At 43.6% G+C, this 26545-nt stretch overlaps 1 protein-coding gene across 2 annotated transcripts in view; it reads left to right on the top strand.

The window, feature by feature from the left end:
• LOC109897466 (potassium voltage-gated channel subfamily KQT member 1) overlaps positions 1-26545 on the top strand; it is a 323503-nt gene that overhangs the window by 8898 nt on the left and 288060 nt on the right. The window contains exons 1-6 of one of the 2 annotated variants that reach the window (XM_020491956.2): positions 2020-2131; positions 11107-11197; positions 21760-21886; positions 23072-23150; positions 23456-23552; positions 24660-24800. In XM_020491956.2, the coding sequence (XP_020347545.2) occupies positions 2073-2131; positions 11107-11197; positions 21760-21886; positions 23072-23150; positions 23456-23552; positions 24660-24800 (594 nt within the window). In that variant the 5' untranslated portion in view covers positions 2020-2072. Of the gene's footprint in view, positions 1-2019; positions 2132-11106; positions 11198-21759; positions 21887-23071; positions 23151-23455; positions 23553-24659; positions 24801-26545 lie in introns of those variants that run through there. The other variant, XM_031833218.1, reaches the window with a different exon arrangement.

The following is a 26545-nucleotide window of genomic DNA, read 5'->3' as shown; positions in this document are numbered from 1 at the left end:
AACTCTGCCTAGAAGGCCAGCATCACGAAGTCACCTCTTCACTGTTGACGTTGAGACTGGTTTTTTACGGGTACTATTTAATCTGGAACATGCTAACATCTCTGTTGACGAGTCTACGATACGTACAACACTAAACAAAAATGGTGTTCATGGGAGGACACCACAGAAGAAACCACTGCTGTCCAAAAACAACATTTCTGCACGTCTGAAGTTCGCTAAAGAGCACCTTTATGTTCCAAATATTCTGTGGACAGATTAAACTTAAATTGAGTCGTTTGGAAGGCCCACTCAACACTATGTGTGGAGAAAAAAAGGCACAGCACACCAACATCAAAACATCATCCCAACTGTAAAGTATGGTGGAGGGAGCATCATGGTTTGGGGCTGTCTTAGGGCCTGGACAGCTTGCTGTCATCGGAAGAATTAATTCCCAAGGTAATTTTGCACTGTGGATGTTTACACGTGTGTTCAGTAAAGACATGAAAACGTGTAATTGTTTGTGTGTTATTAGTTTAAGACGACTGTCTTTGTCTATTGTTGACCAGTTTATGCAGAAATCCAGGTAATTCCAAAGGGTTCACATACTTTTTCTTGCCACTGTAATCATTAGTAAACACGCTACTAGGTCAAGTTTATCTACAGGAAAATAAAGTTAATAAAACAAAAATGTAATCCTAAAATTAATATTTATTTTATTTACATGATGATCTTCATCCATAACCATCAGTAAAATGGTTTTTCCAATTACGTCACAGCCCTATTTATTAAGTATACCACCATACACACAGCACAGGCATCGCTACCCCACAGGAATACTCCTCTTCTGTGAAACACATACAGTGGGGCAAAAAAGTATTTAGTCAGCCACCAATTGTGCAAGTTCTCCCACTTAAAAAGATGAGAGAGGCCTGTAATTTTCATCATAGGTACACTTCAACTATGACAGACAAAATGAGAAAAAAAATCATTTTAATGATTTTTAATGAATTTATTTGCAAATTATGGTGGAAAATAAGTTTTTTGCCCCACTGTACACGCACACAGAAACTACTGTTTTTGTCATGGTTCATATTGTAGGGGGGGATCGGGACTCCACTGCACGCTCTCTGTAGTGGGTCTGAGGGATATGCAGTTATTGTAATAACGCTGGATCAACCACCAGCTGTTTTGTTTTAATCAGATCCCAGGGGTTTTGTCCTGGTTGTGACCTGGTTTGTCCCCACGCTAAAACCTCCTGGGGCGTCAGGATACACACAGAGAGGCTTTAGGTCCTTTAGGATATTACTGTAGGAGGAATACACAGTACCTCGGTCTAGCTGCTATTGATTTCATTTATTAGATCATTAAAAGTAGTAGGCTGCTCCAGCCGGAGACAACATTACATACATAAAACTATTATTGAAGATAAAAACACAATACAGTCCGGAAGCTTATTTCCATTGTGATCCCCATTTTTGGCAGTGAGATGGCAGATGGGCAAGACTGACACTTCACATGCATTCAATGCAATTCAATTAAACAGTACAATTCCATTGTATAACAATCACAAAGTGCTGTATGTAGAATCCGCAGTAGGGGAAACAGCGCCACTGTCTGCCCCACGGTCATTGGTATTGTTTTGTTGACAACGCAGAGGTGAGGAGCATCGCGCCACCCAGTAAAAAAAGAAACAAAGTACATATTCTGCTGTTCTATCACTGCTACAATGACTCCCAAATGGAAAAAACACTGTTTTTGTTGTTTGCTGTAGATTCTTTGTTGTTGTAATGTGTCAGTTTTAACATCAAGGATTCCAGCTTTAAAATGATATAAATGATAAACAAATAATAATACATAGTGTTTTTACGGTGCTTTTCTGGAACCCAAATATGCTTTATTCAGAGTTTGAGAATTAAAATAGGACAGTTTGTCTTATGTAATTGTGATTGTTTTGGCATGGGACCTTGGTCAGGAGGATTTGTTTTCTGTTTTTGTAGGCATGAGTGATTTTAGAGTGTATGAACTTTGGATACATGTCGGGCTTGAAGTTTGGTTTTACTCTGTGTAGTACTTCAATATCGTACTCTGCATTTATGCTGTTACCAGATGTCACTCAGAGGTTTGGAAGTAGCTACATATTTGGCTCCAGTGGGTAAGTGTTATTGATATTGCTGAGGTCAGGAGTCGGTCGTTTACTCTTCCATGTACTTCAGTCCCATCAATTTATCACTTTACTACAGTAGCTAGTAGCTCCCTTCATTTTGTTCTTCCAAGAGCTTTGACTGGCCTATCAGACACATTTCTTTATTCATTTGTGTTGTTTTTGTATTGATACTCTTGCAGGTATTACTACACAACCGGAAATGTCAGCAGTCTACAGTACAAATAATTTTGGGGAAATTAGAGTTAGAAACAACATCGAAAGGATACGCCGTGTTTCATACTGCTGCATAACGTCATTTTCTCAGGGGAATTGGGTTTTTGCAGAAAATGTACACTTGTGTATAACCTGACTAACAATGACATATGACATCATATTTGTATTTTTATAAATCCAGTTAAGATGATCCTGTGTTATGACAAGATAAAGGGATTATTTTTAATTTCAGTTTTTCACTTCCTCCCCAGATGTTAGGAAATACAAAAATTACACCAAGAGATGAAACTACAACAATGACTTTGTTCACAATATTACTGTACTAGGGCAAGGGTATTGAAAGACAGGTATTTTCAGATTACAGAAATGCTTTATTCTCTTTTCATGATTCCTCCATAAGTGTGTTTATTAATCCCAACATCAGTAAATGTATAAAACCATACATGTTTGATGAAAATCCAGCATAGCCTAAATACTGGAATGCTACTTCCATGTTCTGCAACTCAGCACTTGGAGAATTTAGCATTGCCTTTAGCAGTATTCTAGTCCCCCCCCTTCTCTCTGATCGAGAACTTGAAAATATAAGGTTCTATCTGCATTTTTGTCAAAAGTTGATTTATCGACATAGCCTTAATCTACCTACAGTGCAGTCGGAAAGTATTCAGACCCCTTGACTTTTTCCATATTTTGTTACATTTCAGCTTTATTCTAATATTGATTACATTCCCCCCTCCCCCCCATCAATCTACACACAATACCCCATAATGACTTAGCAAAAACAGGTTTTTATACAGTTTTGCAAATGTATAAAAAAAAAAAACTGAAATATTACATTTACATAAGCAGTCAGACCCTTTACTCAGTAATAGTTGAAGTATCTTTGGCGGCGATTACAGCCTTGAGTCTTTTTGGGTAAGCTTGGCACAACTGTATTTGTGGATTTTCTTCCATTCTTCTCTGCAGATCCTCTCAAGCTCTGTCAGGTTGAATGGGGAGCGTCGCTGCACCTCTTTTTTCAGGTCTCTCCAGAGATGTTAGATCAGGTTAATGTCCAGGTTCTGGCTGGGCCACTCAAGGACATTCAGAGACTTGTCCCAAAGCCACTCCTGCATTGTCTTGGTTGTGTGCTTAGGGTCGTTGTCCTGTTGGAAGGTGAACCTTCTCCCCAGTCTGAGGCCCTGAGCACTCTGGAATAGGTTTTCATCTCTGTACTTTGCTCCATTCATCTTTCCCACGATCCTGACTAGTCTCCCAGTGCATGCCGCTGAAAAACTTCCCCACAGCATGATGTTGCCACCACCATGCGCCACCATTGGAATGGTGCCAGGTTTCCTCCAGACGTGATGCTTGGGATTCAGGCCAAAGAGTTTAATCTTGGTATGATCAGACCAGAGAATCTTGTTTCAGGATGCACCTGAGCTAAATTTTGAGTCTCATAGCAAAGGGTCTGAATACTGAATACTGATGTAAATAAGGTATTTCTGTATTTTCAAAAACCTGTTTTCGCTTTGTCGTTATGTAGTATTGTGTGTAGATTGATGAGGGGAAAAAACAATTTAAATAATTTTGTAATAAGGCTGTAATGTAACAAAATGTTGAAAAAGTCAAGTGGTCTGAATACTTTCTGAATGCATTATATATAGTACAGTACCTCTTAATACCCCAAATCATTAAAGTTAAAGTTAAAAAAGTTACATTACTCTCACAATTAAACCCGATGAGGGTTTAGATCTTTAAAGCCAATTATCTCCCAATAGGTTTTTGCAGATAGAACCTTAGAATTATAAGGTCACGGGATTATGTTTCAACTATATTTAATTTGAATATTTTCATACTCCAACAAACCTGCATGCACAATAAAGTTAGTCATTTCCTAATGAAACCCCTTTCATAATTATCCCTATTATCCCTATGTTGGAGCTCAGGCTTTATTTGAAAAGCTGTCCCCCGGTGTTAGTTATGAAGGCAAGATGTTAATTAAACAAGTATCTTGAGTTGTGTTTGCGTGTTCTTCAGTCTTGTTAAGATAGATGGGTAGGGCCTAATGAGTGGCGCGGTGGTCTAAGGCACTGCATCATAGTGCTAGCTGTGCCACTAGAGATTCTGGGTTCGAGTCCAGGCTCTGTCGCAGCTGGCCGGCAGGGATGTCCCATCGCGCACACTAGCGACTCCTGTGGCGTGCCGGGCGACAAATTGGTGTGGCTGGCTTCTGGGTTAAGTGGGCATCGTGTCAAGACGCAGTGCGGCTTGGTTGGGTTGTGTTTCAGAGGATGCACGCCCCCAACCTTCGCTTCTCCCGCCATACGGGAGTTGCAGCGAAGAGATAAGACTGTAAGATAAAGGGATTGTCACGCCTTGGTCTTAGTATTTTGTGTTTTCTTTAATTATTTGGTCAGGCCAGGGTGTGACATGGGTTATTGTGGTGTGTTTTTGTCTTAGGGGTTTTGTGGGGTGTCTAAGTAGTCTAGAGCTGCCTGAGGCGGTTCTCAATCAGTCAGGTGATTATCGTTGTCTCTGATTGGGAACCATATTTAGGCAGCCATATTCTGTGAGTGTTTTCGTGGGTGATTGTTCCTGTCTTTGTGTTTGCACCAGATAGGGCTGTTTCGGTTTTCATTATTTAATTTTGTTATTTTTGTAGTTTCTGCATGTATAGTTTTCCTTCATTAAAATATATCATGAATCATCATCACGCTGCATTTTGGTCCGATCCTTGTTCTACCTCTTTATCAGAGAAGGAGATAGAAGAGAGCCGTTACAGAATCACCCACCACACCCGGACCGAGTGGCATGGTAACAGGCAAAAGTGACAGCAGAAGCAGCGAAAGGAGGAACGGACATGGGAGGATGAATTGTTCGGAGAAGGACCCTGGGATCAGCCTGGAGAATATCGCCGCCCCAAAGAAGAACTGGACGCGGCGAGAGCTGAGAGGCGCTGGTATGAGGAGAAGCAACAGCGGCAGCAGGAGCAACAATATCGGGACTACACTACTTGGGAGGAAATAGACAGGTGGGCGGTCGACCCAGAGAGAGTGCCGGAGCCCGCCTGGGATTCGCTGGAGCAGTGCGAAGCAGGTTATAGGAGAATGGAGTTGGAGAGACAAGCACGACGGCGCAGAAGGAAACCCGAGAGTCAGCCCAAAAAATGTATTGGGGGGGGGGGGCTCAGGGAGAGTGTGTCAGAGTCAGGAGTCAGACCTGAGCCAACTCTCCCTGTTTATCGTGAGGAGCCAAGGAGGAGACCAGAACCAGAGCCGGTGTTAGAGGTGAGCGAAGCAGAGACTGTGAAGGAGTTAATGGGGAAAGTGGAGGAGAGAGTAATGAGGGAGTTGCTAGTTTGGTGCTTTAGGTACGATATTCGTCCGACGGAGCGTGTCGGGGATTTGATGGCACCTGGGTCAGCGCTCCATACTCGTCCTGAGGTGCGTGTTAGTCGGCTGGTGAAGTTGGTGCCAGCCTCACGCACCAGGCCTCCTGTGCACATCCCTAGCCTTGCACGTCCTGTGCCAGCACTGCTCTCAAGATCTCCAGTATGCCTTCACGGTCTAGCCCATCCTGTGCCACCTTCACACCCCAGCCCTCCGGTAAGCTGCTCCCCGCACCAGGCTTCCTGTGCGTGTTCTCGGTTCAGTACCACCAGTACCAGCACCACGCATCAGGCCTACAGTGCGCCTCGCCTCTCCAGCGCTGTCGGAGTCTTTCTCATCTCCTGCGCTGTCGGAGTCTCCCGCCTCTCCAGCGCTGTCGGAGCCTCTCTCCTCTCCTGCACTGCCGGAGTCTCCCGCCTGTTCAGCGCAGCCAGAGCCTCTCTCCTCTACAGCGCTGCTGGAGTCTCCCGCCTGTTTAGCGCAGCCAGAGCCTTCCTCCTCTCCTGCGCTGCCGGAGTCTCCTGCCTGTTCAGCGCAGCCAGAGCTGCCAGCCTGCATGGAGCAGCCTGAGCTGCCAGCCTGCATGGAGCAGCCTGAGCTGCCAGCCTGCATGGAGCAGCCTGAGCTGCCAGTCTGCATGGAGCAGCCAGAGCTGCCAGTCTGCATGGAGCAGCCAGAGCTGCCAGTCTGCATGGAGCAGCCAGAGCTGTCAGTCTGCATGGAGCAGCCAGAGCTGTCAGACTGCATGGAGCAGCCAGAGCTGTCAGTCTGCATGGAGCAGCCAGAACTGTCAGTCTGCATGGAGCAGCCAGATATGTCAGTCTGCATGGAGCAGCCAGAGCTGTCAGTCTGCATGGAGCAGCCAGAGCTGTCAGTCTGCATGGAGCAGCCAGAGATGTCAGTCTGCATGGAGCAGCCAGAGCTGTCAGTCTGCATGGAGCAGCCAGAATGCCAGTCTACATGGAGCAGCCAGAATGCCAGTCTACATGGAGCAGCCAGAGCTGCCAGTCTGCCAGGATCTGCCAGTCAGCCAGACTTCCAGATCTGCCAGTCTACCAGACTCTTCCAGATCTGCCAGTCAACCAGACTCTTCCAGATCTGCCAGTCAACCAGACTCTTCCAGATCTGCCAGTCAACCAGACTCTTCCAGATCCGCCAGCCAGCCAGGATTTGCCAAAGCCAACTACCTGCCTGAGCTTCCTCTCAGTGCTGAGCTTATTCTCAGTGCTGGGCTTCCCCTCAGGGCTGGGCTTCCCCTCAGTGCTGGGCTTCCCCTCAGTGCTGGGCTTCCCCTCAGTGCTGGGCTTCCCCTCAGTGCTGGGCTGCCCCTCAGTCCCGAGCTACCCCTCAGTCCCGAGCTACCCTCAGTCCCGAGCTACCCCTCAGTCCCGAGCTGCCTCAGTCCCGAGCTTGAGTTACAGGGATAGAAAAAAGGTGACTGGGCCAGGCAATGCAACATTCATAAAGGTTTTTAGGAAAAGGTTTTCTAAACTAATCTGATTCTCTTTGCTTATTTGAGCTGTTGTTGCCATAATATGGACTTGGTCTTTTACCAAATAGGGCTATATCTGTATACCACCGCTGGCTCGAACGCATTAAGAAGGAAAGAAATTCCACAAATGAACTTTTATCAAGGCACGCCTGTTAATAGAAAGGCATTCCAGGTGACTACCTCATGAGCCGGTTGAGAGAATGCCAACAGTGTGCAAAGTTGTCATCAAGGCAAAGGGTGGCTACTTTGAAGAATTTCAAATATAAAATATATATTTGTTTAATACTTGTTTTATTACTACATGATTCCATATGTGTTATTTCATCGTTTTGATGTCTTAACTGTTGTTCTACAATGTAGAAAATAGTAATAATAATGAAAAACTCTTGAATGAGTTGGTGTGCCCAAACTTTTGACTGGTAATGTATATACATAAATTATATATATCAGTAAAAAAATGGATGTAGCAACTACAAATCAAATTTTATTTGTCACATGGTTAGCAGATGTTAATGCGAGTGTAGCGAAATGCTTGTGCTTCTAGTTCCGACAATGCAGTAATACCAACAAGTAATCTAGCTAATAATTCCAAAACTACTACCTTATACACACAAGTGTAAGGGGATAAAGAATATGCCGCCTGGGGCGGCAGGGTAGCCTAGTGGTTAGAGTGTTGGACTAGTAACCGGAAGGTTGTGAGTTCAAACCCCCGAGCTGACAAGGTACAAATCTGTCGTTCTGCCCCTGAACAGGCAGTTAACCCACTGTTCCCAGGCCGTCATTGAAAATAAGAATGTGTTCTTAACTGACTTGCCTAGTTAAATAAAGGTAAAATTAAATTAAAAAATGGTACAGAGCGGCATAGGCAAGATACAGTAGATGGTATTGAGTGCAGTATATACATATGAGATGAGTATGTAAACAAAGTGGCTAGTGATACATGTATTACATAAAGATGCAGTAGATGATATAGAGTACAGTATATACATATGAGATGAATAATGTAGGGTATGTAAACATTATATTAGGTAGCATTGTTTAAAGTGGCTAGTGATATATTTGACATAATTTCCCATCAATTCCCATTATTAAAGTGGCTGGAGTTGAGTCAGTGTGTTGGCAGCAGCCACTCAATGTTAGTGGATTGCCCCTTTAAGTCTATCAAACGGGTCTGAGCATGTGTTCATTAGGCCTATGGATTTTTTAAATAAATTAGATTGAACAATAAAAGCCCCATTTGTTTTCAATAGGCTGGGATCCGCACTATGCAGCTGTTGCAAGAGCGCATTTTTCACTGGTTGTCCACAGGTTTCAAAAATAATGATTGGTAGGCCGCTTAAACTTCTTGAATGTAAGGTGTGTATATGGGAGGCGAAGTCAAGTGCAGGAGAGCAGAGTATAATAAACAGGCACACTTTAATACCGGTTAACAAATGACAGCACATAACACATACTAGTCCCAAATCACAGTCTAAAACAAAAGTGCAGCCCCTGACAAATATCCACGTAACAGATAACAGTCACTCACAAATACAACATGGGGAACAGAGGGTTAAATAATAAACAAGTAATTGGTTGAGTGAAGCCAGGTGTGATAAGACAAAGACAGTACAAATGGAAAATGAAAAGTGAACTGCCGAACGCCACCCGAACAAGGAGAGGGACCGACTTTGGTGGAAGTAATGACATTGAATTCAACTATTGGGTTCAAATACACATTTAGATTTGTGAACAGCCATCTACAATAGCCACAATCCTTAGTGCGCAAATAGCTAAATGAGAGAGAATGCAGTGTGATTCACATCAATGCGCTATGTAGATATCAATAATAAGTGATGTCCGTATCGCCGTAGACTACACCACTGCTGTCATCCTTACCTCCAAGCCTTTATTCAAGTTGGATAATCTTTGGATATCGTCAGCAGTCGTACCATTGGAAAACATAGCTTGGACTGTAGCCTACAAAAGCCTATTCCTGCTATTTTCCTTCCATCCAGCAAACACATTTGGTGTGTCATCATAGTGGTCTCTGACTCGCTCAGGTGGAACAAACTTAAACTTGTGACTTTTTTCAATGCAGAGAAGGGCCAAATTAAAAGAATTCTCGCAAATATCCTTTCTGAATTTAAACATAATTCTCAAAGTAATCATCTAGTTTTTCAAAAGTATCTGTAATCCAATTACAATATTTTTGTTGGTAACGTTACGGATTACAGTTGCCGTTTAAAAAAGAAAAATCTGTTACTCCCCAACCCTGATTACATGTACTGTTGAAGTTGGAAGTTTACATACACTTATATTGGAGTCATTAAAACTTGTTTTTCAACCACTCCACAAATGTCTTGCTAACAAACTATAGTTTTGGCAAGTCGGTTAGGATATCTACTTTGTGCATGACACAAGTAATTCTTCCAACGATTGTTTACAGACAGATTATTTCACTTATAATTCACCGTATCCAGTGAGTCAGATGTTTACATACACTAAGTTGACTGTGCCTTTAAACAGCTTGGATAATTCCAGAAAATGATGCAATGGCTTTAGAAGCTTCTGATAGGCTAATTTACATAATTTGAGTCAATTGGAGGTGTACCTGTGGATGGATTTCAAGGCCTACTATCAAACTCAGTGCCTCTTTGCTTGACATCATGGGAAAATCAAAAGAAATCAGCCAAATGTAGACCTCCACAGATCTGGTTCATCCTTGGGAGCAATTTTCAAATGCCTGAAGGTACCACGTTCATCTGTACAAACAATAGTACGCAAGTATAAACACCATGGGACCACGTAGCTGTCATACCGCTCAGGAAGGAGAAGCGTTCTGTCTCCTAGAGATGAATGTACTTTGGTGAGAAAAGTACAAATCAATCCCAGAACAACAGCAAAGGACCTTGTGAAGATGCTGGAGGAATCAGGTACAAAAGTATCTATATCCACAGTAAAAATGAGTCCTATATCGACATAACCTGAAAGGCCGTTCAGCAAGGAAGAAGCCACTGCTCCAAAACAGCCATAAAAAAGCCAGACTACGGTTTGCAACTGCACATGGGACAAAGATCGTACTTTTTGGAGAAATGTCCTCTGGTCTGATGAAACAAAAATAGAACTGTTTGGCCATAATGACCATCGTTATGTTTGGAGAAAAAAGAGGGATGCTTGCAAGCCTAAGAACACCATCCCAACCGTGAAGCACAGGGGTGGCAGCATGATGTTGTTTGGGTGCTTTGCTGCAGGAGGGACTGGTGCATTTCACAAAATAGATGACATCATGAGGTAGGAAAATTATGTGGATATATTAAAGCAACATCTCAAGACATCAGTCAGGAAGTTAAAGCTTGGTCGCAAATGGGTCTTCCAAATGAACAATGACCCCAAGCATACTTCCAAAGTTGTGGCAAAATGGCTTAAGGACAACAAAGTTAAGTTATTGGAGTGGCCATCACAAAGCCCTGACCTCAATCCTATAGGAAATGTGTGGGCAGAACTGAAAAAGCGTGTGCGAGCAAGGAGGCCTACAAAACTGACTCAGTTACACAAGCTCTGTCAGGAGGAATGGGCCAAAATTCACCCAACTTATTGTGGGAAGCTTGTGGAAGGCTGCCCGAAATGTTTGACCCAAGTTAAACAATTTAAAGGCAATGCTACCAAATACTAATTGAGTGTATGTAAACTTCTGACCCACTGGGAATGTGGTGAAATAAATAAAAGCTGAAATAAATAATTCTCTCTGCTATTATTCTGACATTTCACATTCTTAAAATAAAGTGGTGATCAAATGTCAGGAATTGTGAAAAACTGAGTTTAAATGTATTTGGCTAAGGTGTATGTAAACCTCCAACTTCAACTGTATATGTGATTCTGAGTTTGACATGTGTTTCTTCCCTCCACAGTTTCCTCATGGTCCTGGTATGCCTTATCTTCAGTGTCCTGTCCACCATAGAACACTATGCTGATTTTGCCAGCGGAACACTCTTTGTGATGGTGAGTGGATTTGGGATGGATTCACCAAATCAGTGACCTACCTTTTGATTTTGTTTTATTGTAATACCATCCACATCCACATGATGGGAGTAGAACATATTGAGTGGGACGCAGACTTAACCTCCATCTTAAATTCAACTGACTTCGAGCTCAGTGGTCAACAGTATTATAAAAATTGTGAACCTCAAATGAAATGGAAAGGGTCTATATAGGTGCATGAGACTATATCTATTAGTTATTGGCATGCTTCAGAGCTTACTGTTGGGGATTTTGGTTGATGTACATTATATTGGCTACTCAGTGTTGTTACTCTCAGTGCTATCAGTCCTATTCTCACAGGTAGAGAAATACTGATATGGTGCAGGATAAAGACTGCATCATGCTTTGCATCTAAACACACACACACACACGCTCACACACACTCACCTCACCAGTGTGGGGGCAATCAGAAGACAGGACAATACAGAGTGTTCTCTAAACTTTTGGCAAGTGCCCTTTGGAGGATTCCCTGGCTGCTGAGTTATTCATTTATTACACCCTGGAAGAAGAGCTCTCCTATCAGCAGCTTGGTTAGATCGAGAACAGTAGGTAGTAACCCAGTGGGTAGGACAGAAGACAGACAGTTAGAACAGTAGGTAGTAACCCAGTGGGTAGGACAGAAGACAGACAGTTAGAACAGTAGGTAGTAACCCAGTGGGTAGGACAGAAGACAGACAGTTAGAACAGTAGGTAGTAACCCAGTGGGTAGGACAGAAGACAGACAGAACAGTAGGTAGTAACCCAGTGGGTAGGACAGAAGACAGACAGTTAGAACAGTAGGTAGTAACCCAGTGGGTAGGACAGAAGACAGACAGTTAGAACAGTAGGTAGTAACCCAGTGGGTAGGACAGAAGACAGACAGTTAGAACAGTAGGTAGTAACCCAGTGGGTAGGACAGAAGACAGACAGTTAGAACAGTAGGTAGTAACCCAGTGGGTAGGACAGAAGACAGACAGTTAGAACAGTAGGTAGTAACCCAGTGGGTAGGACAGAAGACAGACAGTTAGAACAGTAGGTAGTAACCCAGTGGGTAGGACAGAAGACAGACAGTTAGAACAGTAGGTAGTAACCCAGTGGGTAGGACAGAAGACGGACAGTTAGAACAGTAGGTAGTAACCCAGTGGGTAGGACAGAAGACGGACAGTTAGAACAGTAGGTAGTAACCCAGTGGGTAGGACAGAAGACAGACAGTTAGAACAGTAGGTAGTAACCCAGTGGGTAGGACAGAAGACAGACAGAACAGTAGGTAGTAACCCAGTGGGTAGGACAGAAGACAGACAGTTAGAACAGTAGGTAGTAACCCAGTGGGTAGGACAGAAGACAGACAGTTAGAACAGTAGGTAGTAACCCAGTGGGTAGGACAGAAGACAGACAGTTAGAACAGTAGGTAGTAACCCAGTGGGTAGGACAGAAGACAGACAGTTAGAACAGTAGGTAGTAACCCAGTGGGTAGGACAGAAGACAGACAGTTAGAACAGTAGGTAGTAACCCAGTGGGTAGGACAGAAGACGGACAGTTAGAACAGTAGGTAGTAACCCAGTGGGTAGGACAGAAGACGGACAGTTAGAACAGTAGGTAGTAACCCAGTGGGTAGGACAGAAGACGGACAGTTAGAACAGTAGGTAGTAACCCAGTGGGTAGGACAGAAGACAGACAGTTAGAACAGTAGGTAGTAACCCAGTGGGTAGGACAGAAGACAGACAGTTAGAACAGTAGGTAGTAACCCAGTGGGTAGGACAGAAGACAGACAGTTAGAACAGTAGGTAGTAACCCAGTGGGTAGGACAGAAGACAGACAGTTAGAACAGTAGGTAGTAACCCAGTGGGTAGGACAGAAGACAGACAGTTAGAACAGTAGGTAGTAACCCAGTGGGTAGGACAGAAGACAGACAGTTAGAACAGTAGGTAGTAACCCAGTGGGTAGGACAGAAGACAGACAGTTAGAACAGTAGGTAGTAACCCAGTGGGTAGGACAGAAGACAGACAGTTAGAACAGTAGGTAGTAACCCAGTGGGTAGGACAGAAGACAGACAGTTAGAACAGTAGGTAGTAACCCAGTGGGTAGGACAGAAGACAGACAGTTAGAACAGTAGGTAGTAACCCAGTGGGTAGGACAGAAGACAGACAGTTAGAACAGTAGGTAGTAACCCAGTGGGTAGGACAGAAGACAGACAGTTAGAACAGTAGGTAGTAACCCAGTGGGTAGGACAGAAGACAGACAGTTAGAACAGTAGGTAGTAACCCAGTGGGTAGGACAGAAGACAGACAGTTAGAACAGTAGGTAGTAACCCAGTGGGTAGGACAGAAGACGGACAGTTAGAACAGTAGGTAGTAACCCAGTGGGTAGGACAGAAGACGGACAGTTAGAACAGTAGGTAGTAACCCAGTGGGTAGGACAGAAGACGGACAGTTAGAACAGTAGGTAGTAACCCAGTGGGTAGGACAGAAGACGGACAGTTAGAACAGTAGGTAGTAACCCAGTGGGTAGGACAGAAGACGGACAGTTAGAACAGTAGGTAGTAACCCAGTGGGTAGGACAGAAGACGGACAGTTAGAACAGTAGGTAGTAACCCAGTGGGTAGGACAGAAGACAGACAGTTAGAAAAGTAGGTAGTAACCCAGTGGGTAGGACAGAAGACAGACAGTTAGAACAGTAGGTAGTAACCCAGTGGGTAGGACAGAAGACAGACAGAACAGTAGGTAGTAACCCAGTGGGTAGGACAGAAGACAGACAGAACAGTAGGTAGTAACCCAGTGGGTAGGACAGAAGACAGACAGTTAGAACAGTAGGTAGTAACCCAGTGGGTAGGACAGAAGACAGACAGTTAGAACAGTAGGTAGTAACCCAGTGGGTAGGACAGAAGACGGACAGTTAGAACAGTAGGTAGTAACCCAGTGGGTAGGACAGAAGACAGACAGTTAGAACAGTAGGTAGTAACCCAGTGGGTAGGACAGAAGACAGACAGTTAGAACAGTAGGTAGTAACCCAGTGGGTAGGACAGAAGACAGACAGTTAGAACAGTAGGTAGTAACCCAGTGGGTAGGACAGAAGACAGACAGTTAGAACAGTAGGTAGTTACCCAGTGGGTAGGACAGAAGACAGACAGTTAGAACAGTAGGTAGTAACCCAGTGGGTAGGACAGAAGACGGACAGTTAGAACAGTAGGTAGTAACCCAGTGGGTAGGACAGAAGACGGACAGTTAGAACAGTAGGTAGTAACCCAGTGGGTAGGACAGAAGACGGACAGTTAGAACAGTAGGTAGTAACCCAGTGGGTAGGACAGAAGACGGACAGTTAGAACAGTAGGTAGTAACCCAGTGGGTAGGACAGAAGACGGACAGTTAGAACAGTAGGTAGTAACCCAGTGGGTAGGACAGAAGACGGACAGTTAGAACAGTAGGTAGTAACCCAGTGGGTAGGACAGAAGACGGACAGTTAGAACAGTAGGTAGTAACCCAGTGGGTAGGACAGAAGACAGACAGTTAGAACAGTAGGTAGTAACCCAGTGGGTAGGACAGAAGACAGACAGTTAGAACAGTAGGTAGTAACCCAGTGGGTAGGACAGAAGACAGACAGTTAGAACAGTAGGTAGTAACCCAGTGGGTAGGACAGAAGACAGACAGTTAGAACAGTAGGTAGTAACCCAGTGGGTAGGACAGAAGACAGACAGTTAGAACAGTAGGTAGTAACCCAGTGGGTAGGACAGAAGACAGACAGTTAGAACAGTAGGTAGTAACCCAGTGGGTAGGGCAGAAGACAGACAGTTAGAACAGTAGGTAGTAACCCAGTGGGTAGGACAGAAGACAGACAGTTAGAACAGTAGGTAGTAACCCAGTGGGTAGGACAGAAGACAGACAGTTAGAACAGTAGGTAGTAACCCAGTGGGTAGGACAGAAGACAGACAGTTAGAACAGTAGGTAGTAACCCAGTGGGTAGGACAGAAGACAGACAGTTAGAACAGTAGGTAGTAACCCAGTGGGTAGGACAGAAGAAAGCTATAACAGATGAGCTAGAAAGCAGTAGTTACATTAGAGCATTAGAGGTAGAGTTACCCATTGTAACAAAACATTTGTAACTCAAAACATGAGAGTTGCAAAACCTACAAGGTAGTATTATTAAGGAAGACATGTGGCAATGTCCTGAGGGAAATATTTTAGTTACTAAACTGTTCAACCCCATTTTATGTGCACCTGCATGTGTGTGTATGATGTAATAGTGTTTGTGTATTTCATATATTCTGTGTGTGTTTGCGTGTATTGTGTTTGCGTGCGTGAGTGAGTGAGTGAGTGAGTGAGTGAGTGAGTGAGTGAGTGAGAGACAGTCTTTGGCATCATGGCACGTACTTGTGGTGAAGTGGCTATACTTAGCGAGTTCAGGGTTAGCTGACATCCATGAATCTGTGTGCTTGTTTTGGATGGCAGAGAGGACATTAGTCCTTAAGGATATTTGGCTTTCAAGACAGCTACCAAAGTAAAGTTAGCCAGGCCCTGCAGGACCACTGACATCCATCACGTGTCACACGCTCTCGTCTCTCTCTCCTGTCCTGTCCTCCAGTCTACTCCAGGTCCACTGATGTCACAGCTATGTGGCACAGTGGCACCACCAAACATCTGATCAGAAACTGGCCTCCACCATCATTCCACCATATTAACACAGTGCTTCCTCAAACATTTCCGAATGGCCCAATCCATCTCTAATCCATCTAATTACATTCAGATTGCTAATACCCAGGCCTATGAATCAGCTCCGTCCTAGTTTTATGAGATTAGGGAACACAACAAAATGAAACTATTAGCTGTTTTCTGCAAACTTCGAGTTACCGGTTCGTGACACCAAAATCCTTCGGACATCCAGCTGAACCATTTTAGAATTTTGGGGATTTATTGTAATCCGATTTGATTTCCATGCTCACCTGGTTTTACCTGGAAATGTCATGGTCAAATAGTTGTGTTATAATGTAATTATTTGATAGTGAAGAACCAGAAAGTACCCATTTCTTGTATATAGTTTATACATACAGTGGGGCAAAAAAGTATTTAGTCAGCCACCAATTGTGCAAGTTCTCCCACTTAAAAAGATGAGAAAGGCCTGTAATTTTCATCACAGGTACACTTCAACTATGACAGACAAAATGAGAAAAAATATCTAGAAAATCACATTGTAGGATTTTTAATGAATTTATTTGCAAATTATGGTGGAAAATAAGTAACAAAAGTTTATCTCAATACTTTTTTATATACCCTTTGTTGGCAATGACAGAGGTCAAACGTTTTCTGTAAGTCTTCACAAGGTTTTCACACACTGTTGCTGGTATTTTGGCCCATTCCTCCATGCAGATCTACTCTAGAGCAGTGATTTTTTTGGGGGGCTGTTGCTGGGCAACATGGACTTTCAACTCCCTCCAAAGATTTTCTATGGTGTTGAGATCTGAAGACTGGCTAGGCCACTCCAGGACCTTGAAATGCTTCTTACGAAGCCACTCCTTCATTGCCCGGGCAGTGTGTTTGGGATCATTGTCATGCTGAAAGACCCAGCCACGTTTCATCTTCAATGCCCTTGCTGATGGAAGGAGGTTTTCACTCAAAATCTCACGATACATGGCCCCATTCATTCTTTCCTTTACACGGATCAGTCGTCCTGGTCCCTTTGCAGAAAAACAGCCCCAAAGCATGATGTTTCCACCCCCATGCTTCACAGTAGGTATGGTGTTCTTTGGATGCAACTCAGCATTCTTTGTCCTCCAAACACGACGAGTTGAGTTTTTACCAAAAAGTTATATTTTGGTTTCATTTGACCATATGACGTTCTCCCAATCTTCTTCTGGATCATCCAAATGCTCTCTAGCAAACTTCAGACGGGCCTGGACATGTACTGGCTTAAGCAGGGGGACACGTCTGGCACTGCAGGATTTGAGTCCCTGGCGGCGTAGTGTGTTACTGATGGTAGGCTTTGTTACTTTGGTCCCAGCTCTCTGCAGGTCATTCACTAGGTCCCCCCGTGTGGTTCTGGGATTTTTGCTCACCGTTCTTGTGATCATTTTGTCCCCACGGGGTGAGATCTTGCGTGGAGCCCCAGACCGAGGGAGATTATCAGTGGTCTTGTATGTCTTCCATTTCCTAATAATTGCTCCCACAGTTGATTTCTTCAAACCAAGCTGCTTACCTATTGCAGATGCAGTCTTCCCAGCCTGGTGCAGGTCTACAATTTTGTTTCTGGTGTCCTTTGACAGCTCTTTGGTCTTGGCCATAGTGGAATTTGGAGTGTGACTGTTTGAGGTTGTGGACAGGTGTCTTTTATACTGATAACAAGTTCAAACAGGTGCCATTTAATACAGGTAACGAGTGGAGGACAGAGGAGCCTCTTAAATAAGATGTTACAGGTCTGTGAGAGCCAGAACTCTTGCTTATTTGTAGGTGACCAAATACTTATTTTCCACCATAATTTGCAAATAAATTCATTAAAAATCCTAGGCATATTTTTAAGTGGGAGAACTTGCACAATTGGTGGCTGACTAAATACTTTTTTGCCCCACTGTAACATCAGTTAAACACAAGGTGAAATAGGACTCTACAATAAAACATGACCCAGTTTTTATTCTCACCCAGCACTGACCTGACCTGGTAGTTCACCTACGTTTTCATGTTGTTGTTCATGTTGCTGTTCCCATCACGTATCCCCACTCTAGCTTGGGTTCCTTTAAATCTCACAACAAGACTTGTCTCCTACACCCTTAGAAAAAAGGATTCCAACAGGGTTATTTGTCTCCATAGGAGAACCCATTTTGGTTCCTGGTGGAACCCTCTGTGGAAAGGGTTCTACATGGAACCCAAGAGTACCCATCATGTATCATGGCGCCGGAGAAGATGGCTAACGTTTTACGTGCTCCTAACCCACTGTTTTTTGTTAATTTTTTTACATAATATTGCTGCTACCGTCTCTTATTACTGAAAATAACTTCTGTACATCAGAACTGAGCTTACTCACCATGAACTGGCAGAAGTTTTTTTTTCCTTTAACGAGCCCGACGAGAATCACACTGCTTTCCCAGGAACAGGCCCTAAACCCCATTTGCGTGAAGAGAAGACGGAGAAAAAGAGGGCGGAGGTTGGGCTGCCTTCTGAGAATTCGTAGGCCATTGAATAAACCCCTACTGCCTTCCGTTCTACTAGCTAATGTGCAATCATTGGAAAATAAAATTGACGACCTACAACGGGACATTAACAACCGTTGTGAACTACAACGGGACATTAACAACTGTACGCTGTATCGGCAGAATAGAACAGAGGCGTCTGGTAAGACAAGGGGTGGGGGACTATGCATATTAGTAAACAAAAGCTGGTACACGATATCTAAGAAGTCTCATGGTTTTGCTTCTACACCTGCTTCTACACCTGCATTGCTTGCTGTTTGGGGTTTTAGGCTAGGTTTCTGTACAGCACTTTGAGATATTGGCTGATGTAAGAAGGGATATATAAATACATTTGATTTAGCTGTCTACATGCCACCACAGACTGAGGCTGGCACTAAGACTGCATTCAATGAGCTGTATTCCACCATAAGCAAACAGGAAAACGCTCATCCAGAGACAGCGCTCCAAGTGGCCGGGGACTGTAATGCAGGGAAACTTAAATCAGTTTTACCAAATTTCTACCAGCATGGTAAATGTGCAATTAGTGGGAAAATAACTCTAGACCACCTTTACTCCACACACAGAGACGCGTACAAAGCTCTCCTTCACCCTCCATTTGGCAAATCTGACCATAACTCTATCCTCCTGATTCCCGCTTACAAGCAAAAATTAAAGTAGTAAGCACCATGAAGCTATGAAGTGCTTTGAAAGGCTGGTCATGGCTCACATCAACACCATTATCCCAGAAACCCTAGACCCACTCCAATTTGCATACCACCCTAACAGATCCACAGATGATACAATCTCTATTGCTCTCCACACTGCCCTTTCCCACCTGGACCAAAGGAACACCTATGTGAGAATGCTATTCATTGACTACAGCTCAGCGTTCAACACCATAGTGCCCTCAAACCTCATCACTAAGCTAAGGACCCGGGGACTAAACACCTCCCTCTGCAACTGGATCCTGGACTTCCTGACGGACCGCCCCCAGGTGGTAAGGGTAGGTAACAACGCATCCACCAAGCTGATCCTCAACACAGGGGCCCCTCAGGGGTGCATACTCAGCCCCCTCCTGTATTCCCTGTTCCCTCATGACTGCACGGCCAGACACAACACCACACCATCATTAAGTGAGCCGATGACACAACAGCCTGATTACCGAAAACGACGAGACAGCCTATAGGGAAGAGGTCAGAGACTTGGCTGTGTGGTGCCAGGACAACAACCTCTCCCTCAACGTGATCAAGACAAAGGAGATGATTGTGGACTATAGGAAACGGAAGACCGAACACACCCCCATTCTCATCGACGAGGCAGTAGTGGAGCAAGTTGAGAGCTTCATGTTCCTTGGTGTCCACATCACCAACAAACTAACATGGTCCAAGCACACCATGACAGTTGTGAACAGGGCACGACATAACCCATTCCCCCTCAGGAGACTGAAAAGATTTGGCATGGGTCCTCAGATCCTCACCATCGAGAGCATCCTGACTGGTTGCATCACTGCCTGGTATGGCAACAGCTCGACCTCCAACCGCAAGGCACTACAGAGGGTAGTGCATACGGCCCAGTACATCACTGGGGCCAAGCTTCCTGCCATCCTGGATCTCTATACCAGGCAGTGTCAGAGGAAGGCCCTAAAAATGGTTAAAGACTCCAGCCACCCAAGTCATAGACCGTTCTCTCTGCTACCACACGGCAAGCGGTACTAGAGCACCAAGTCTAGGTCCAAGAGGCTTCTAAACAGCTTCTACCCCCAAGGCATAAAACTTCTGAACATCTAATCAAATGGCTACTCAGACTATTTGCATTGACCCCCCTCCCCCTTTTACGCCGCTGCTACTCTCTGTTATTGTCTATGCATAGTCACTTTAATAACTCTACCTACATGTACATATTACCTCAATTATCTCGACTAACCGGTGCCCCAGCACATTGACTCTGTACCGGTACCCCCTGTATGTAGTCTCGCTATTGTTATTTTACTGCTGCTCTTTAATTACTTGTTCCTTTTGTGTCTAGTTCTTATTCGTGTTTTTTAAATGACATTGTTGGTTAAGGGCTTGTAAGTAAGCATTTCACTGTAAGGTCTACTACACCTGTTGTATTCGGTGCATGTGACTAATAACATGTGATTTGATTTGAATAGGGTTATACCTGGAATAAAAACATTTTTTTCCTGGAACCAAAAACGTTCTTCAAATGAAAAAGACATCCAAATAACCCTTTTAAGTTATAGATAGCACCTTTTTTGTGTAGAGGTGCTGGCCACTGGGGAGCAGTTTGGACAGGTGTGGGAAAATAGCCTTGGCCAACCTTTAGACACAAATAGTGCAATGTTATATAGACACAGCACAGAGCCATGAAATTTGGTCTCTCGCTCTCTCCGCGGTATACACAAGTAGGGCTGTGCCTGGTCGGTCAAGTCCAACTAAAATAGATGTTATTAACCCACTTCTCACTTTTTCCCTCAGTCACAAACACGGTAGCTATTTATGTTAAATCCACGCAACAGTGCTACTTGTTCCTGTAGGATCAGTCCAACACACAGTATTATTAAGGAAAGGAAGGACACTGTCACTGCATTCGCAGTAAGTGAATGTGTCTATAGGGTGAGTGACAGCCAGGGGATTGTTTTTGTGACTATGGAGCTATGTTGTTGCAGCAGGGCCTGTGGTATTAAGTTTCAAAAAAGGGGGGGGGCAGCCAATTCAAGCAGGCAATGGGATGGCCACCCACACTAAGACAGCTATTATTGAGTGTTAGGTGGCAAAATATTATGGAGTCATGGTGCTAATGAAAAAGATATTGGTTCATGAAGAATTATCACACACACACAAACAAACACACTCCCCCCTCCTCACCATACACACAATATTTGCACTGTGGCAAAATGTCACCTATTATATTTGAACCACCCAACAGATGTGTAAAGGGCTCCAACACAACCCAGCTGATTGACTATTTATCCTACCTGCACATCCTGCTGAGGCACTGTCACAGCCATGAGGCTCAAATCACTGAGCCATTGACCCTGGCTCAATATCCTCTGTCATCAGAGATGCTATCTAACCTTCTTCTGGGTGGGCTGGTGTGAATGGTTCCCTTACTACTAGACCACCTCAGCCTCTCTCTGTCAGCACACCTGTCAAGTCCCAGTCCCACCAAGCTCTTATCAAGCCTGACATCTCAATGCATTGCTTGGCACTGGACTTAGAAAAACACTCATATTACTTTCATAGTATGAAATGGTAGATAGATAGTGTGTGTGTAGTAGTCTTAGTAAAATGTGATAGTAATATGCTTTGGTCTTAATGAACTCATTTGAATGTTCTTCCCCAGCCCTGTTCTCCTAATTGTTGTCTGTAACTGCTTGTGTTCTGGTCCACAGGAGATTGTCCTGGTGCTGTTCTTTGGGACAGAGTACGTGGTGCGGCTCTGGTCTGCCGGCTGCAGGAGCAAATATGTGGGGATCAAGGGACGACTCCGCTTTATCAGGAAACCCATTTCTATCATAGGTGCACCTGGCTTATCCTTTATTAAATCTCACACAGTCAGACACCGTTGTTACATGTTTTTACCCCTTCTTTTTTGGGGTCAAATTTGATTACTTCTGCTGTTATGTCTACTAGGGGAGAACCGGGACAAAAGTAACACATTTTGTTTCTTAATTACTCACAGATCGATAGCACTAGAGAGACTATATTTTATGACTAACAACTTGTGTATGTCCTCTACCATTAGCAACTGTAATTTCATTTCTGAGGTAAGTGAGTTGAAATTAAATAGACTACCGCATAGTTAATTTTGCACCTGCCGGTGGGGCGGGAGTAACATCTGGCGAGAAGTGCACAATATCTGTCTTATCTCCATGTTTCTGGTTTGTAAGTGCTCTTTACTTTCAACAAAAGTACTATCAGCCATCATTTCATGAATAATTCATGCTATAGGTTAGAAATGTATGAAAAGGAGCCATCTCAATGTTGCGCAAACACAATATTTTGCCTTACAATATTAATCAGACTAAAATTGATCAAATAATAGCTACATTAACCATAATAGGAGATGTTTTTCAACATTTTCAATTGTTCATGCTTAGCCCTACCAATCACCTGTGCTCCAGTTGTCCTTGTCATGCTGCTCCTCGTGTCTTGATAGAGTAAACGTTTGTATTATTTTCCCAAACTGCAAAGTAATCAGGCTTATCACATTTCCATGGCTTGACACAAGGTAATTAACCCCCAGAATCATATATATTTTTATCCACTAACATGTCAATAAAAGCTTATCTTGGAAGCTGATCCATCAAGTCATTTGATTAAGGCATAATTCTAATGATGTCATATATAATTTTCTAACCTGTTGATATTTTGCTAACATTATAAAAGCAATATAAACTAGAGGAGACGATGGCCTGTGCTTAAACATTTTTTTAAATTCCAGGTCATCAGTTAACATTGTGTTACTTTTGGGGGGGGGGGGGGTTGCAGGGAGCAGTGTGTTACTTTTGAGGGGGTTGCAGGGAGCAGTGTGTTACTTTTGACGTTGGGGGGGGGGGGGGGGGTTGCTTTTGCCCTGTGTTACTTTCGTACCGGCTCTCTTCTTACTTCTTCTACTATTATGTCTACTACTTTTGTTGTTCAATGGCAACTTAAACATTTGAAGCCAATGCTAATGTGCAGGTGTATCCCTGTATCCCCCAGATCTGATAGTGGTTATTGCCTCCGTCGTAGTGCTGGGTGTAGGCTCCAATGGCCAAGTGTTTGCCACATCTGCTATCAGGTACTGGGTGTGGTAAAAATGAATATTTTACCTGGTTTTCCAGAAATCCTGGTTGGAGGATCCCAGATATCCTGATTGCGGGAAAGCCTCCAACCGGGATTTAGGGAAAACCAGGAAATGTATTGAAAGTTCCTGCAATTTTGCAACCATAATTACAAATAATATAATATTGTAATATTAGTGTAACATTTTGTGTTGTACTGTAATTGTGTTTTTGTTGCAGAGTAAAACAGGTGGAAGAGAGTAGAGGTATATTAGGCTAAGGTTTGATTGACATTGGTTGCCTTTTGTCTCCATAATTACAGGGGAATCCGCTTCCTCCAGATTCTACGCATGCTGCACGTGGATCGTCAGGGAGGAACATGGAGGCTTCTTGGATCGGTAGTCTTCATCCATAGACAGGTGGAGATCCCTTTACATCTGTTGGCTCATTTTATATCATAATGATGTGCAGTAGTATGAGCTTACATGAAGTTAAATATCAAAAGGTAATCTGGAGTATAATGCTGTTTTTAGTAGAGTGAATTAATCTACCCTGATCTTACTTGATCTAACTTGATCTACTTGTCTACTGTACCCTGAGTAGGCTTCTCATAAATCCTCAGTCAATCAAGCAGATTCAAATAAAAAGCAAGGTAGATGAGATGGCTAAAGACGTGGTTAGTCATGGCTTTGAAAATAAAACATAAAACAACTATTGTTGGACATTTCTTAACCAAAAAAGGACACTGTGGTCAGATGATGGGTTCACATTGCTGCCATTTCTTCCAGAGGATTAGTGCACTTGTTCTGTCTGAGTTGCCCTGCCTCCTGCCTAGCCTGGTTATGGGTAGACTGAGGCAGACGTCTGTCCATGTTGTCCATGCTATATTGCCACCAGTGATTATCACAGGGCCCGTTGCACAATCACAGATTCCTCTGATACTCTCACTAGGACCTGCAAGGCTTTATAAGGAGAGAGAGGTAGAGAGTCAGGTTTAACCGCTTTCCTTTCCACCTCTTCATGTGTTTCCCCCTCTTTGTTTGTATTTGAATTTCAGTCATCTGGGGTTCTTTTGAAGGCATCCTCTTCTGTTTTTAATCTTTAACAGGAAGCTGTGGGTTATTTCTCTGTGATGTGCAATGGGTCTACTGCTATTCTTTTAGGGTTGAGGGTTTAGGGTTTATATAAATAAGGGAGATTAGGAATTTGGTATTTTATTGGGATCCCCATTAGCTGTTGGGAAAGCAGCAGCTACTCTTCCTAAAGATGAAGTCTTCTGTCTGTGTGAAATGATAGAGAGAGAGTCATATGCCTCCTCTTTCTATGTAGTCATTGCACGCTCTAGTCTTGATCAGACTATGTGTTGTAATGATTGATGTTATGGACAGATATAATTTTAGTTTGATTCACACCTGCAATGTAAAATGTGTAAATAATGTAAATAAATACATGTAACACATATACATGGTCTACTGCACATTACAAGTGACATACTCCACTCTCTATCTGCATTTCCTCTGTTGTAGGAGCTGATCACCACGCTGTACATCGGCTTCCTGGGGCTGATTTTCTCCTCCTACTTTGTGTACCTGGCGGAGAAGGATGCTGTGGATGAGGAGGGAAAGACTGGCTTCTCCAGCTACGCTGATGCCCTGTGGTGGGGCGTGGTAAGGCATAGTATTAGAGCTGATGCCCTGTGGTGGGGCGTGGTAAGGCATAGTATTAGAGCTGATGCCCTGTGGTGGGGTGTGGTAAGGCATAGTATTAGAGCTGATGTCCTGTGGTGGGGCGTGGTAAGGCATAGTATTAGAGCTGATGTCCTGTGGTGGGGCGTGGTAAGGCATAGTATTAGAGCTGATGTCCTGTGGTGGGGTGTGGTAAGGCATAGTATTAGAGCTGATGTCCTGTGGTGGGGCGTGGTAAGGCATAGTATTAGAGCTGATGCCCTGTGGTGGGGCGTGGTAAGGCATAGTATTAGAGCTGATGTCTTGTGGTGGGGCGTGGTAAGGCATAGTATTAGAGCTGATGCCCTGTGGTGGGGCGTGGTAAGGCATAGTATTAGAGCTGATGTCCTGTGGTGGGGCGTGGTAAGGCATAGTATTAGAGCTGATGCCCTGTGGTGGGGCGTGGTAAGGCATAGTATTAGAGCTGATGTCTTGTGGTGGGGCGTGGTAAGGCATAGTATTAGAGCTGATGTCCTGTGGTGGGGCGTGGTAAGGCATAGTATTAGAGCTGATGTCTTGTGGTGGGGCGTGGTAAGGCATAGTATTAGAGCTGAGTCCCTGTGGTGGGGCGTGGTAAGCAGAAGAGGCTGGTGAGGGAGGACGGCTCAAAATAATCAATGGAATGGAATGATGGAATGGCATGAAACACATGGAAACCAACCATTACTATGAGCCCGTCCTCCCCATTTAAAGTGCCACCAGCCACCACTGGTGGTAAGGCATAGTAATAGGATAGTACTGTATATGGTAGACACGTTTATCCAAGGCAACTTACAGAACAGTGATATACAGTGCATTCTTTTTAATACATTTGTAAAAATGTCTAAAAACCTGTTTTTGCTTTGTTATTATGGGGTATTGTGTGTAGATTAATGAGGAACATTTTTAATTTCATCCATTTTAGAATAATGCTGTAATGTCACAAAATGTGGAAAAGGGGAAGGTGTCTGAATACTTTCCGAATGCACTGCACATTTTAGTATATGTGACCCAAGCGGGACCACAACCCTAGACTGAATCTCCTCTATTTCAAGTCAAATCAAAGTTTTTTTGTCACGTGCGCCGAATACAACAGGTGAAATGCTTACTTACAGGCTCTAACTAAAATAGTGAAAAAAAATGTGTGTGTGTGTGTGTGTGTGTGTGTAGGTAAGTAAAGAAATATTGCGCTTGTTTTGTGGTGTGTATCTGTCGGGGTCCCCCTCTAGCTTGTGTGGTTCTGGAATACCACAAAGAAACAAGTTGCTAATCCAGTTTCAGTTACACAAAGCTACTTTTACACAAAACTATTTTTTATTTAACCAGGTAGGCCAGTTGAGAACAAGTTCTTATTTACAACTGTGACCTGGCCAAGATAAATCAAAGCAGTGCGACAAAAACAACAACACAGAGTTACACATAAACAAACGTACAGTCAGTAACACAATAGAAAATAAAAATAGAAAAATCTATGTACAATGTGTGCAAATGTAGAAGAGTAGGGAGGTAGGCGATAAATAGGCCATAGACGCCTATTTATTAATTACAATTTAGCATTAATACTGGAGTGATAGATGTGCAGATGATGAGGTGCAAGTAGGGATACTGGGGTGCAAAAGAGCAAGAGGGTAAGTAAGAATATGGGGATGGGGTAGTTGGGTGTGCTATTTACAGATTGGCTGTGTAGAGGTACAGTGATCGGTAAGCTG

The sequence above is a fragment of the Oncorhynchus kisutch genome, linkage group LG10, assembly GCF_002021735.2.
Source record: "Oncorhynchus kisutch isolate 150728-3 linkage group LG10, Okis_V2, whole genome shotgun sequence".
NCBI classification, from domain to species: Eukaryota; Metazoa; Chordata; class Actinopteri; order Salmoniformes; family Salmonidae; genus Oncorhynchus; species Oncorhynchus kisutch.
This window is presented reverse-complemented; position numbering and strand designations above follow the sequence as displayed.